The sequence below is a fragment of the Trachurus trachurus genome (genome assembly GCF_905171665.1).
Source record: "Trachurus trachurus genome assembly, chromosome: 16".
NCBI lineage: Eukaryota > Metazoa > Chordata > Actinopteri > Carangiformes > Carangidae > Trachurus > Trachurus trachurus.
The window spans coordinates 17,174,548-17,190,155 of NC_139902.1; the positions used below are offsets into that span (position 1 = coordinate 17,174,548).

General features: G+C 41.9%; 1 protein-coding gene across 1 annotated transcript in view; it reads left to right on the forward strand.

The window, feature by feature from the left end:
- Window positions 1-15,608, forward strand: part of osbpl3b (oxysterol binding protein-like 3b) — a 30,103-nt gene that overhangs the window by 11,521 nt on the left and 2,974 nt on the right. The window contains exons 2-17 of the mRNA XM_083988920.1: window positions 1,742-1,893; window positions 5,863-5,979; window positions 6,678-6,731; window positions 7,119-7,232; window positions 7,492-7,656; window positions 7,967-8,090; window positions 9,297-9,400; window positions 9,633-9,725; window positions 9,818-9,977; window positions 10,769-10,899; window positions 11,442-11,543; window positions 12,849-12,986; window positions 13,856-13,949; window positions 14,081-14,325; window positions 15,211-15,348; window positions 15,466-15,529. Coding sequence (XP_083845046.1) covers window positions 1,798-1,893; window positions 5,863-5,979; window positions 6,678-6,731; window positions 7,119-7,232; window positions 7,492-7,656; window positions 7,967-8,090; window positions 9,297-9,400; window positions 9,633-9,725; window positions 9,818-9,977; window positions 10,769-10,899; window positions 11,442-11,543; window positions 12,849-12,986; window positions 13,856-13,949; window positions 14,081-14,325; window positions 15,211-15,348; window positions 15,466-15,529 — 1,939 coding nt within the window. The 5' untranslated portion in view covers window positions 1,742-1,797. The remainder of the gene's footprint in view (window positions 1-1,741; window positions 1,894-5,862; window positions 5,980-6,677; window positions 6,732-7,118; window positions 7,233-7,491; window positions 7,657-7,966; window positions 8,091-9,296; window positions 9,401-9,632; window positions 9,726-9,817; window positions 9,978-10,768; window positions 10,900-11,441; window positions 11,544-12,848; window positions 12,987-13,855; window positions 13,950-14,080; window positions 14,326-15,210; window positions 15,349-15,465; window positions 15,530-15,608) is intronic.

Below are 15,608 nucleotides of genomic sequence, written 5' to 3' on the forward strand. Positions count from 1 at the left end.
ATCATCAGTGGATGCAGGTTACTCCGCTGTCATCGAAAACTTGGATTTTGACATTTTACAATTATATTATATTGTATTATAATATTGCTAGTTAAAGTTTCAGTCAAATTTTTTACTGCTGCAAAAATTATAATGATATTAATAATTTAACATTCTTTTAAAAGAATAATAGGTTGATCTCTATAATATATATATATATATATATGGGAAATATATATGGGAAAAATATTCTGTACAACTAAATAAAATGTCTAATGAACAATTAATACTGTATCATCAATACTTAATACTTAATTGTGTTAATTTTACCCAAACCATTTTTTTAATGGACACTGCTGTGATTAAAAGACATTTAAACCATCCAAATATAATCATGAGCTGTCTTGCCTGAGATTCTCACAGATGCTCACATATTAGTAAAGTCAGACCTAATGGTCCTAAAACTCAGTACTGATGTGCATTCTCAGTAAAGCTAAACTAACGACCTGCTGCTTGTTCCCATGTGGACGGGTGCGATTTACACAAACACTTGCGGTTGTTAGTTAGTCAGCTTTCCATACCATGACAAACTGCCACTCACAAAGCATTAGCAAAATGTGGCCTCATGTGCTGACGTGGTAGGCCAGCCACATAATGTTAATTAGACTGTGTGAAGTGTGGCAGTTGACTGAGGGGTTTCTGTTTTCCTAAGAAGCCCAATTATTTTCACACTCTGCTGAAGTGATGATATTAGGTTTCACTGTTCATCTCACATCACGCGGCATCTTTACATGTGACACTTGCCTTTCATTCCCCCATCTCGAAAACAGTGTGAGGAGTGGGAGCAGCCGCCACTCAGCATCGTATTCTCAAATACTGAACCATGGGTTAAAATCCCACCAGAGGAGGAGCTGAGTATCTACTCAAGTTTAGATGAGTAATGGAAAGTAACTCAGTACTCTTACTTACGTTTTTATGAGCTTGAGCTATATTATTTCTATTAGAGATTAAACATTATAAACATTAGGCCACTGTATATCTTGGAATTAATCGCTTTGCTTCAATTTCAATTAATCAACTAATTGTTTTGTTTGAAAAATAAAGATAACACTTCCCCTGAGCACTTTGTTACATGTTCAAGTATGTCGTTTTATAAGTAGCCTACTTTGCATTTAGGAATGACTTAGACTTTTAATCCGTGTGGGTAATTAATTTTCTGTGCACCAATTAATTGATCAGTTGTTAGGGACTATAAAACAATTTAACAGCTTTATAGTTGTGGAGTCTACAGTCCTTTACTTTTCCTTCAGTGAACTTCGAAAGAGCTGTTCTCTGTGCTAGTTTTTGCTATGTGTTATTGCTACTTAAGGGTCCATGTCTTTTCAACATTGCTCAGCGTACAGTATGTGGTTCCAGTGGGTGTTTTAGAGCCATATCCTTAAACAGCAACAGTCCATCACTGTGTGAAGCCGAGGTATGAATGATTTAAATCTGAGGTCTCTTCACTTGCAGACCAATTTATGTCTTCCAGTCTTGTCTGTCAGTTTCGTTTGCATATGTCGAGAACTCGTCCGTGCCGCTTTGCTCATTACATCCCATATGTCTGCTACGCCAAGATGGAAAAACGAATCACTCCAAATAACCTAATGCATTTTTCAGTGAGACAGAGCTCAGAGGCTTTTAGAGGGCTCGCCTATTAAAGCCATCTTTCTCTTCTCCTTCTCTCTCCCTGTGACCCCATCCTCTCTTTATCTCTGCTCAGACGAGGAATGTTCCTGCCTCTCCAGCCGTAGCCTGCGCCGGCCCGTCTCCAGCAAAATGGGCTCTGAGGAGCGCAGCTCAGCCATGTCACAGAAGATCTCCTCCCTGTCTCGCAGCAACAGCAGCTCCTCGTCCAAACATGACAGCAGACAGGTAACTCACACCAGCTGAAGACACTGTCGCACGTCACTGGGAAACATCCGGCCACTCCATCATGCTCTGTTCTCTGGTCAAATAAGGCTCTGTGGTCATGTTACGCTCGCAGGCCATTTCCATGCTGTTTCACATGCAGAAAGAAGAAAGTTTGTTTTTTTCTCATTAACTTGTTTCTGAATTGCAAATATCAACCAGCCCTCAGGGGTTTCTCATGTCATGGGAGGACAATAACCTGGCACTAAATGCCTAAAAACAACTTTCTACTAATAGATCCTGTGGGTTTCTCAGGCTTTCTAGCAAGGGTTTATTTATCTCTTTGTAAAGCCAAGTCTGAAGAATCAGGCACATCTGAACTTCTCTTTGCATTAATTTGTCAACAAAGTCCAAAAGTTGACAACTTGAGAGAGACTTTATCTGTTTCCATCAACAATTTAGAGACAGCTCAATAACTGAAACTCAACCTCAGTTTCCTCACACCTAAATTAGTGAGGGTGTTAGCATGAAGAGCAATCTGTTGTTGCATTTGCTTTGGGCATTTATCTGTGGTCAACAGACTCATTAATTTTTCATTGCCCACAACAGCTTTTCAGTATGGAAATGACTGTAATAAAGTTTCACTCCAGCTCTGCCCACAGGACACACAGACGCTAATGCTCCACCACTTTAGCGTAACAGCAAAGAGAAAGAGTGTTTTCATAAGAAAAGAAAAAAAACTAAACTTTTGAACAAGCGTATAAATAAATTAAGATGCTCTTAAACCTCGGCCGTGCTTAGACCTCAGTTTTGTAACAGCAATTAAAGGTGAATTAACATTTCCTCAAGAGAAACCGAGTCAAGTTCTTGGTTTTAAATCCCAGTAAAAACGTCATGTGGTTCAGTCTAATAAACTAAAGTGATGTTTTGTTTCTGTACCCCACAGTGTGTTTCACACTTCAAATAGCATAAATCTGAGGAGCTAAGAGGATTTACATAAAATTTTATTAAGATATAAAAATCCAATAGTCTGCAGAGCAGTTTCCCTTTGAACTTCAGCAGGTGATTTCAGCTGAAGAAAACATATCAGTGCATTATAATAGTTTGGGGGAAATACATTTATTCACCAGATTGCACCAAGAGATGGATGAAGAGATCGATACAACTCTCATGCCTGTACAGTTAATATGAAATTGGAGCCAAGAGACATGATTTAGCTCAGCATAAAGACTGGAAGCATGGAGAAACAGCTCGACTCTACACCGATCAAGCTCTGACCACCTGCACTTGCTGCCAAATACACAACAAACTGCGATGCATGTATATTCTGACACCTTTCTATCAGAACCAGCAATAACTTTTTCAGCAATTTGAAGCTCATCCGTTGGATCGGACCACACGGGCCAGACTTCGCTCCCCGCCTGTATCAGTGAGCCTTGGCGGCCCATGACCCTGTGGCTGGTTCACCACTGTTCCTTCTTTGAGCCACTTCTGATAGATACTGACCACTGCAGACCACAAACACCCCACAAGAGCTGCGTTTTTGAGATGCTCTGACCCAATCATCTGGCCATCACAATTTGGCCCTTCTCAAACCCACTTGCCCATTTTTCCTGCTTCAAACACATACACTTTGAGGACAAAATGTTCACTTGCTGCCTCATAACTGTAACAGGCACCACAATGAAGAGTTATTCACTTCAACTGTCAGTGGTCATAATGTTACGCCTGATCAGTGTATGTCCTCAATGTGTAAAAAAAACTCAGCCCACCAGCACCTTAAATATCACAGGTACTGTTGGTGGATTTGAACAGAACCTCCTTGTTTCTGTCCGTTTCTAATCTTCACATTTTCTTAATTACTTGACTTACAGTTCTTTTATATTCATCCCTGTGCGTACAGTCTTTTATGTCTCTGTGAAGAGTGTCTCTTGACCTTGAAGAAAAGAGCCCGGGCAGCGTGTGACAATGACTCAGTGTGTGAGTGTGTCAGAGAGCTCTGACGAGCGCTCAGGGAGAGTGAAAGAGCAGCCCACAAGCCGCGCCCTCTCCACCCCCCACCCCCTTCAGATACAAGGGTTTATTTTAGACGGCCTCACCTTCCAGCAGTCAGCCTCTCTGACTGATACAGTTTGTTTAGCCAGAGCTGTTATACACTGGAACAGCCAGGGACACACTGAGCTAACAAACACAGAGTCACTTCAAACCTCTGCCAAGAACCCAGAGTCCCTCTGGACAGATGTGACGTGATTATTTGTGCTTGGCTTTTTGTCCCTGTAGGACGGCGTAATGAAGTTGAAGGTACAGTCCTAAAATACTGCATCAGCAGAAGCTGCACCCTAATGAATATTGTCATTATCAGTCAATCTATCACATCTTTTAGTCAGTGATTAATTACAAAGTGAGGAAACAGTGAAGTATTCCCATCACAATATCCAATCTTTTATTTGTTCCTTCAGCACAAACAGTACAAAGCCCCAGTACATTCACATATTCAGTTTATGAAACAGAGGAAAGAAGCAAAGCCTCATATTTATTTTGCAGGAACAGGAGAATATTTCATATTTGTGCTTCATAAATGACTCTAACAACTAATTATTGCAGTTCCTTAATGTTGTCTCCTCTGTTTCTTCACTGTGAAACTGTCAATAAATTATAAAAATGTGCTCAAAATTGAAGCAGCACAGTGTAGTCTGACTTTCAGCCCCTAATATGGGTCAGGCTCCAAAAACACTGACTCCTTCATGTTTCTCAGTGTAACTCAATAGTTTCTTTCACTCCAGTATTCAACTCCATCTGAAAAAGCCCCTTGAGCTCTCATGTTAGAGTCCTCTCCGGCAAAGAGTGTGTACTTTAGAGACTTCCTCTGCATGAGCTGCTTTCCCGTCTGCGCACATAAATGGTATGAAATTATATCTTTTCTCTGCCCTCCGATCTTTATTGATTTCTGATGTTTGTAATGGGATGTTTGTGATGCTGCACACGTTTATTACTGTTGCTGCTTTTTATGAGTATGTGTGGGAAAATGTCTGTTTTTTTTGTTTTTTGTCCTGTGTGCATCACGTGATAGTGCTGCTACACCATGTATAGCCACTATAGCACATTTCCCCTCCCTTTGGATTGGGGGGGTGGAGGGCGGGGTTGACCGTCCCTGCATTTTCAAATTAAACACACACCCAGTTTAAAAATGTGTGCACTGTCTCTAAGCTCAGGGAAAGAACATCCATCACAGACGTCAGACTTTTGGACGCTTTATTTAGAGCCAAAAAAGATATGATGTAATTATATTCACAAGCTACAGGTTATGACAAGTAACAACTAATCTTTTATGTGTAAAGTGAAACAATCCATCACAATTTTTGACCAAATTTTCTGTTTACTCAATGACTGATCAATTCACTAATCGCTGAAACACCTAATATCAACTAAAAGTGTCATGAGCCGCTACAGAGTCCACAAAGATATTACAAAACCCTCTGTTTATATTGTTTGTGCTGCTTCCTGGAAATCTCACAGCTAAAGTACACGACAGGCCCACGTGGATTAGTCTGTGATGAAATATCATCTTAATCCTTGTATTTGCAGGGGATTTGGACCTGAGCGTTCTAATCTCAGTCAGGAAATGATTATTGTGAAGAGCGAGGTTAGACAGGTAAGCTAATTTTGTAAATGGGACCATGAGGTGAAAGTAGTTTGCGAAACATCACACTTGAGGCTGCGTTTTTCCTCATCAGTGAAACTACGTACTCATCTGACACAGCCTCTCACTGACTGACTGACACTGAATGGAAAACAGGCTGGAAATCTACACAAAACTACAATATGCTTTTGACTGTGACCTTGACTCTGCTGGGTGGTCGATTCATTTAATTCATATCAACCAAACCTTCGCGGCAACTTTAATCTGCACCGTGCGCGCGCAAATTGAGTTGTTTGTTAACGGCTGTCAGTCTGGTCTAACATCTCGTCGCTCGCTACCATCTACGCCCACAGGACAGCTGGGAAATAGTGGAGGGCCTGCGTGGAGGTTTCGGCAACGTCCTGGAGCCCCAGAAACAGGAGGGCTACATGCTGAAGAGGAGAAAGTGGCCCATGAAGGGATGGCATAAGGTATAATCCAACAACACACGCCTCATTACACTTACTCATCTCTCAGAGTGATGGACCTCATGTCGTATTTTTAGACATACTTGACAACTCCATTTCCATTTACCGGTTTTAACACATGCTTTCTAGGTTCCTCATCCCCCCCCCCCAAAAAAAAAATCTGCTGACATGACTCCTTTTTTTTGTTTTAAACTAATTGAATCATCTTACGCACTGGATGATTTCACCAGCAGGAGTCACATGTGACTTGAGTCAGAGCCTCTTCACACTCTGTCTAAAAGCTTTCACTGGGATGATACTGTCTACATGTCTTGGTGTTCCTCTCAGAGGCATTAGCTGATGGTCTGTCAGTTAATAGACCTGTATTCATTTAGTATTGACTTACTTAAACCTAGAGGCAGAGCTTTCTGTGCCTAGAGGCAAGGCTTTCTGTGCTTTCAACAGTCTGGACTCTAGGGACGTACAGTGAGAGCACCATGAATTTGGGAAAGAGAGAGAGGGTGGAGGAGGAAGGCTGCAGCAGAGTGAGGGGAAGAGGAATAAAGGAAGACAAGAGCCTACGATGACAAACATCTCTCTGCAGAGACATTAACAAGACGCTGGCTATGTCATGATCAGAGTCATAACAGTGACATCAGACTTGCTGTCGGGGGTGTTGCATATTATCCCAGCTGCATCACTGTCCTTCTTTGTCCCTGCAGAGATACTTCTTCCTGGACAAAGGCATCCTGAAGTATGGCAAGTGTAGCGCTGATGTGAGTAGAAAAGCCTGCTGGCTGAATACTCCATGGCCTGTCAGTTACAGAAGATTGAAAAGGACACATTTTGTCTTTTGTAACACTCTTGTTGTACTGCTGTCTGTCTTTCCTAGAATAACTGTCTGTCTTGTAAACACAAAAGACCTTCATTCCCTTCACCATCTCCTAATCAGTGATAGGAATCGCAGGGTGCATTTTACCTGCCAATCTCACATAATAACATGTTCATTACACACTCATTCAGAAACGCTGCCTGTTGAAGGCTGAGCAACCAAAGGACTGTTAGTGCTGCTATAAACACAATGTATTTAAAAACTCTGTTGCATTTGCATGAGGTCCTGTCTAATGCATTTTACAACATCATGTGTTGACGTTGATGTGCAGATTGAGAAAGGGAAACTGCATGGCTGCATTGACGTGGGTCTCTCTGTCATGGCCATTAAGAAGAAAGCCAAGTGCATCGATCTTGATGCCGAGGAAAACATCTATCACCTGAAGGTAAACCACAAGGCTAATGAATATAAGCCATTGCCCCCCACTGTTTTACAGGAAGAGAGTTAAAACATGGATTATTCTGATTATTCCCTTTTGGTTCCTGGAACAGATGGATGCCTACATGAAAATGACTTTAAAATGACCTCATGCCTTGTACATGTGGGTGGGTGGGAGGGCATTACTGCTCGTACTGTACCTGGACTCACCTCCTCCACCTTGCGTGTCCTTGTGTTGACCTCTGATCGTGGTGTCTGTTCCGCAGATTAAATCACAGGAGCTGTTTGATGAATGGGTGTCCAAGCTGCGCCACCATCGGCTCTATCGGCAAAATGAGATTGCCATGTACCCTAGCGAGAAGTCCTTCTACTACCCACACTACCCCTCCCCCAGCTCCCCCAGCATGGCTGAGAGTGCCTCTATCAGAAAGGTATACTTGCCCACTACACAACACACCACGTGGTCAGGCATTTATTGAACAGATGTAGCACACACACAGTATTTAAACCAACTGCACTGAAACTTTAAGGTTATCCTTCACTACTCAGTCACTTTTGACAAAAGTGTGTGACTAAATGTAATTACAAACATAAGTAAATGCTGTCTTCTGCCTCTCTGCTAATGATTATCATTGTTGAATGATTAGTAATAATTGAAGTCAAAGCCCACCTACTCGGGAATGTTACAAAGGCCGGACTTCTGTTATTGATCTGACCTTTGGGCCTGATTTTCGATTACAGTGCATGTCTCTACGAAGGCAGTCCACAGTGAACTCTGTAGGAGCCTTTCCTCAAAGCTGCAACAGTCAGGCCAAGGTAACGGCCTGGCTCCAGTCATCTGACGACATGGACAAGTGCTCCAAAGGTGAGACACCAGAGCCAGACTATCATTCATGCACAACTCACTTCCTTTTGTGATTTTATATCATTTTGTGAGGCCTCAAACCCTGATTCCTGTGTTTATAGCAAGACGATAGAATACTAAGACCTGCGTTGGCTGAGGTCGTGTCCAGCTTACTAAAACCACTGGTTAAAGTTTGGCTGAATTTTGCATTTACATTTTTATTTATACTGTATGTATAAAAAAAAGCGTGTGCTACAGAAAAATTTTATTTGCATAGTTTGGTTTGAAAAAAAAGAAAGAAAACTCATCAATAAACATAAATCTGTATGGAGGCTGAGAGGTTGAAGAACTGTTCAGTGTTTATGAAGGTTGAGCTCTATTCAGAATCAGTAAGAGATTTAACCTTTGAGTTCATCTTTTTCAACTTTGTACATTTGTCTGATGCTGTCACTTCTCATGAATACATTTCTCTCTCTCTGATATATAAACAGTTTAGATTGGCAGGCGAAGCTTTGTAACTGAGGAGGCTGTTGATTATTGATACACTGTGTGTCTCAGTTTTCACTGTTGATGTACAGCTGATGTCAACGTTTCCTCCGTCAATCGCATATGAGAGTTATGAAGCAGAGAGTTTGGAAAAAAAAACATTGATACATTTGTACACACAGTTTGGCTCCTCGTTGAATTTTACATTCAGGGGCCCAAAAGTTTCTGTTTTCTGTTTCCACTGCTGAAACACAGTCCAAGCTGGGGCTTAGCATTTAAAGTGGTTAGTTGTATGAGCTCATCAAGGCAGACAAACCTTAAACCTGTCTTTTAACCGAGCTTTGTTACCGACAGTAATTTAAGTGATGAGAGTGACTCTAGTTTCCACTTGAGCTGCCAAGGCCAATTGATCATTCATTAAAACCACACAGACACCATGATACAACCGTCCTTCGTCTCCATGATCATCAAATGTTTCCTCAAGTCTAGGGTGATACAACTTGATCCCTCGTTCCGGTTAACTCACCTTCTCATCTTTCTGACCCAGGTAGTGTTGATGACGTTCAGGTTTAGTTAGTGTAGCCGTGCTCTCTGTTGCATAAGGGGGCGAAAGCAAAGACCCATGTCTTGGCAAAAGTTCTTAGGATCTTCATCTTAAGCCTGTGGATGCTCGTTGTAAACTAACCTCTATCTTGTGGAGTCACTGACTGACTGTACAGTCTTTTTTCCTCCTCTCAACAGACTTGTCTGTGTGTGAAGCCTACCTGCTGGAGCTCAACCACCTGCTTCAGAGTATGGAAGTCCTCCATCGTACCTATTCAGCTCCATCTATTCAAGCCCTGCATGTAAGCGCTCTGCTTGTGATCCCATTCACCTTTACATGCAGACCAAGTCCAAGGAAAACATCTTTAAATGAATCAACCCCAGGAAAACAGTTCTTTTATGCAATGTTTTGTCTCTTTTCTTCGCATTTCCCTCCACCAATCATTTTTGTTGCCCCTGAGTCATTTGGTACTAAATATACAGCAGCACCTTAACAACAACACGTTCTATGAAGCTGTATTTATTGTTCTCCAGGCATCTACATTTGACAGCCCCAAGAAGGATAAGAGACTTCCAAGGAAATGGCGCACTAAAAACTACAACAAAGACGTAAAAACAACTCTGCAGGTACAAAAAAAACATGATATTGAAGAGTGATCGTGTTTAATCCTTTTTAAGTGACAGCCCCTTTAAGTTGTATTCCTCCTGTGTTACTTCAGGTTCCCAGCTGCATCTCCTCTGGCTCCGTCCGCCTTCACGCATCTAACCCCAACCTCTCCACCGCTGCTCTCGGCAATGACAAGACCGACCCCGAATCACTGGATTCTGCTTTTGATGTGGCCAAGCTGCAGGAGGACTTCTGCCGTGTTGCCACCAACTGTAAGTCAATTATTTTGAATCAGTGGGTTGATTTTGATGAGTATCTCAGATAAATTCAGGAGACTAAAGATTTTTTTTTTTAAACTGAGAGCAACTCAATCATTTCTCAGATGCCCTGTTTAAAGCCCATGAATCTGCCTGGCTGCATTTTTATTTGTAAGTAAGATAGGGCTGGTGCAGTGTTGTTGTTTTGAACAAACAGAAGTGACAATGGTGCAGCCACAGCATCTGTTAATTACTGATAAACTCCCTCAGTTTTTATTCATTAGAATTTTGATGTTGTTTCCAATCAGCATTTCCCCCTAGCTGTTACTAAAAGCGAGAGATTTCTTGCTCTCTAAACCACAAAGCTTGGAAGATCTACTTTGTAAACACAGTGTTGCCCCACAAGGGTCTGATTAAGTTTCCTGCTACCCTTCACTGAAATTTATAATCAGCTACCTGATGCTTGACTCGGAATAATGAGGATGATTTGTGTTTTGCATAATGGTATCATGATTTTCAAGAAGCTCCGGGGGATAGCTGTCAATGCTGCTGGTGTTCAAATCGCCAAAATCTATGTACCTTGAAAATTATGAAGCTAAGGATGTGTCATGGGCCTAATGCACTACAGTGATGCATTAATATTGCCAGCATTTTCATTTATGTGGCTTCTTAAACAGCGATTATGAAGTGCGTGGTGAAATGTCATCAAACAGAGCTTGCCAAGTAATATGAGATGATCGAAATTTCGCTTCTGCTCCATTTTATTTATTTGTAGTGGATGCAAACTGTTCTTCTTCTTTCCACAGTGCATGTGACCATGAAGTCAGCCTTGAGTTCTCTAACATCTGAGAGAGAGAGATTAAAGCAATCTCTGGACCACGAAACGTGTCCTCCTACCTCGCCGCAGGTCGTCGGCTTGAAGAACGCACTGGCAGCGGTACGTGGAACAGCGAGTGCTCATGTGCAGACACGGGAATCTTACTCAGCCAGTAGCAATACATCACAACACGCTGCCCTCATGCCACTCATCAGGCTTGACACATTGATGAGCCTTTTAGAGGAATCACTCGCTGCCGGTGTGACGTGTGTATACCTGAACGAAATCATCCTCAACAGTCATGTATCCAGCGGCCGCTGCCTCCCACCAGGAGCCGCTTTCTATCTTCTGCCTTTTTCTACACACATTGTCATGCTGACATCTTTCGCCACACATTACAACTCCTGTGCTCTCTTACGCCAACACATTTCTCTCTCTTTAAATACCCTGCTGGGTGTCAGGTTTTTTACCTTACTCAGCCTCTACCTACTCCACCTCACACAGGGTTGGCACGGGGTGAGTAATGTAGTTTAGGGCTTCCTGTCTGATGTCTGTTGTGATAACACATAAAGGTAAATGACTTAAAACAAGGAATTCAATTCAGCTTTCAGTACTGGTTGGGTGTGTGCTTTAAACCATGTTTACACTGATTGTTTTTCCAGGCTTTAGCCCAGAACTCTGAGCTGAGAGAGCGCCTGTGCAAGATTCATGCTGAGTCCCACATCGTAGAGCCCACACTAATAAATCTCACTGCCCCTGTGCAGGTGGGTGCAGGAATGCAGTGACTATACTCCCTCCCTCCCCCTACCAACATGATGATTATTATTATCTCCATCTTCTTCTTTTTTTTTTTCATCCCACACGGTTTAGAATTTGCCACAGAATGAATGAGCTGTCCTTTCCCTCTCCTCTTCCAGATTCAACAAATGTTGCGCTCCTCTCACCCCCTCACTCGACTCACTCTGTGTTACGATGACAGTGACTATTATAAAAAGTCAACAAAAGTTTCTTTACCACACACTTGCCAGGAAACTCTCGCTTCCTGGGGAATAAGTTAATCTTTTCAATGACAAAGTGCTTCCTCTCAGTCCTGTGGTTAAGCTCACACACATACACACACATGCACACGGCTCAGAGGAAGACTGCCACACGATTGTCTCCTAAAAGAAGCTCTTTGCTCACCTAATCAGATTTGCTGACCAGCGAGTGAGCTGATCTGCTTAATTGTCTCCCTAGAAATGTGTTTAACACGCAGCGTAAAACTAATGCGCTGTCTCTGAGATAATCTCCTGCTGAAACAGGATAGACGGCCGTGCTCTCTTTCATGTGTGTAAAATCCTCTGTCTTTCTAACTGGTTGCATGTTTATTTGTTTTTTTTTAATTTTTTTTTTATGGATAATTATGCAAATGTTTAAATCCATTCTAAATGTGCATCTTGTTGTATGTGAGCAACCTCAGCTTTGCCAGAGAGTTTGCGATATTGCACACTGCAAACTTGCATGTCAGACTGCCTCTCAATGATTAATACAGTAATATATTGTGATACAGTCTCTAGTAATGCATTGGATTGATACAGTACTTTATTTATATTATATTATAAATGAGTCTGTATCTATATCTGAATTCTTCCTTTACTGTACACAAACATTTTAGAGGCTCATCATTTAGCCAGTATCTGGATTTCAAATGATGGTACGCATGAATATGTCACTGTGGGTTTAAACAACAGAGTCTAAAATATAGATACACCTCCATGAAACTGAAAGCCTGTTGTATTGCAGTGAATATTATTAGTTCACCACATCGCCGATTGCTGTTTCTAGAGGAAACCTCAGGTTCATGCTTCAGTTACATTCACTACACAAGGTGATTCACTGTATTGTATTACAGATGACTGTTTTTCAATATATAACTTAAAACACATTTTTGTGTTGAGGAACCTTCATTATCTCCTCACTGTGGTCACGTTGTAACCTCAAACACCCCGTGATTATCCCACCCTCCCTGGCTACAGTGACGTCGCCCTTTTCTTCTTCTTAATTATAGCTGTGGACATTTTGTCTTCTAGAAACAGGACTCTGCAGATGAATCCCGTCCCCTTGTGCACCAAGTGTCCAATGAGAGCAGAGCTTCGATAGCAGAGTCTTTGTCTGAGTTCTTTGATGCACAGGAAGTTCTGCTGTCTGCTAGCTCCTCTGAAAATGAGGTAAGTGTATAGGCTAGGTGTTAAGTTGTTTCCATCAACAAACCGCTCCGAGGTGTGTTTTACTCAGCGGTATTAAACTTTCAACATTGACGTTTAGGGCTGTGTAATGGTACCATTATTATATTATGCTTTGATTTGTTGTGTATGAGTGGCTGGACCCCAGGAAGAACAGTCCTCACCAAGGTGTGGGCTAATGGGGATCCATAATAAAACTAAACTAACTAAACCATCACGACTGGTAATGTGTGGAGTGATTATTCTTGTTCACAACCAAAATGTTATTACCAGCTCTGCTCTTGCAACTGTTTTTTGATGAGAAGACCAGCATGATGCAACAGAGAGAGAAATGAATCAGGGCAGCTGGGTCTAAAAGTAAATTATCACCACAGGTTCTTTATTAATTAATTAATTTATTGCCTCTCACACAGTGTTTCATCAGTTCTGTCTCTATTATGAGAATTCAGTGTATTGTTTACTACAGAGAGAAAATCATGCTTTTCACCTCAACAACATGATGATAGGAGGCATCTTACAGTCTTCAGTCTAAGTTTTCATGATGCGTGCCATGAAACTCGTCTTCTCTTTGTTGCTTCGGTCTCCTCTTCCTTCAGTGTTCACACAACTACTGTAAGATAGCAGCTGGAGCGGAAGCAATGTGAAAATGGAAGTTAATTACTTTCATCTAAAAATACAGCAAGTCGAGGTGCAAATTTGTCACCAGGTCCTAAGGGACCATTCATCTCCTGCGCCTCAGATCTGCAGTTTGACATGACAGGATGTTGAAAGAGACCTGCCCTCTTCCTTGCTGCAGGTGGTATTAAAAATGTATCTTTTTATCTAATAGCTAAAGTTTGGATTTTTTTTTTCAGGCGTCAGAGGATGATTCATACATCAGTGACATCAGTGACAACATTTCCATGGATAACTTCAGCAATGGGACAGAAAGTGAGAGACCAATCTCAGGTAAAATGTGGAACAAAGCGCTACAATAATTGCCTCGCCCAGATTACAAATGTCATTCAGGCTTCGCTTCTTCACTAGTACACAGAGAGCTGTCAGTGTCTCACCTGACCTCATACCACATCTGTTCCCAGGGTCTGTAGAAGAAGGCACTGTCCTGTGTCAGCGTAGATCCTGTCTGCCGTCTCCCAGTCCCAACAACAGCACCATCAGCCTGTGGAACATCCTCAGGAACAACATCGGCAAGGACTTGTCCAAAGTGGCCATGCCTGTGCAGCTTAATGAGCCTCTCAACACCCTGCAGAGACTGTGTGAAGAGCTGGAGTACAGCGAGCTGCTAGACAGAGCTGCTATTACCCAGGATCCTTTTGAACGTATGGTGAGATGGCAATTTCACCTTTGGCTGTTGAGTGTGTGAGCGGCGTCTAAGTTTGAAAAAGTTTTAATAGCACATCTGAGACTTACCAGTTTACATTTTAAATTGTTATTTTTCTCACTTTGGATAGAATCGGGTCAGTTGTTTCCCCTCCCTTTGGCTTCATATCTAGCACATATACACTAGAGTCCTGTCAGCTAATCACACTCTTCTCTAATAACAATACCAGAGGCCTGGAAGCTCTATCAATTTAACAGAGTGTGTGCAGCAGAATATCAAGCGCTGTTTTGAGAGCTAGTAATTACCTATTGCTTGACAGCAGCAGTATTTGCTAGCCCTGCTTATAAAATGATTTCTCTGTGAGAAACATACATTTCTTTCCGTGTCGTACTCACTGCTCTCATTTGCACTTACAGACTTTGGAGCGATGCGGTTCATGAGCTTACACTTGTTCATTTTTGTGTGGGAGATCTGCCTGTGGAGTTTCCCTGTAATAAAGGACAAACATGCACAGTGTGTGTAAATGTGCTACTGAAAAGCAGTTGAAGTCAGTGTCATCACCAGTCTGTGGCCGTCCGTTATGACGTGGGAGTAGTTCAGTGATCTCTGGACTCAGTGCAGCAGTCGGAGGCGTACTCAGACAGATACCTCGCTCATTACAGTAAAATGGAAAATGGAAATTGAAACTGCTCAGAATCGAAATGGGATTTGACATTCATTATGAACCAATAATATCTGACACCGCTGTGATACTGTGTTCTGCGAGCCTCGAAGCTTATTTTAAATCCTCAAGGTTTTCACAAGCTAATTTCTAAGTCTCATTTATGCTTTTTGTTCTACCTCAAATGTGAATAAAGCATCACTAACAATTGTTTCATCTTTGTATAGGTGTACATAGCTACGTTTGTCGTATCGGGCTATGCATCCAGCTACTACAGAACTGGGGGAAAGCCTTTCAACCCTCTCTTGGGAGAGACGTATGAATGTGACCGGCCAGATAAAGGCTTTCGATTTGTTGCAGAGCAAGTATGCATGAAACCCAATATCTGTGCCTACAACCTCAGTATTCTGATAACAATTCATTGAAAGCATTATTTAAATTGATGTACTAAAGCTTCTCTTTGTTTCCCTTTACAATGGCAGGTCAGCCACCACCCACCTATCTCAGCTTGCCATGTGGAGTCAAAAAACTTTGTGTTCTGGCAAGGTAGAGGAATATATGAATTAATTGTAAATATTACAATGGGAGCCGGTTGTCTAGGTTGAATTTTAATGTGTGCGATGCT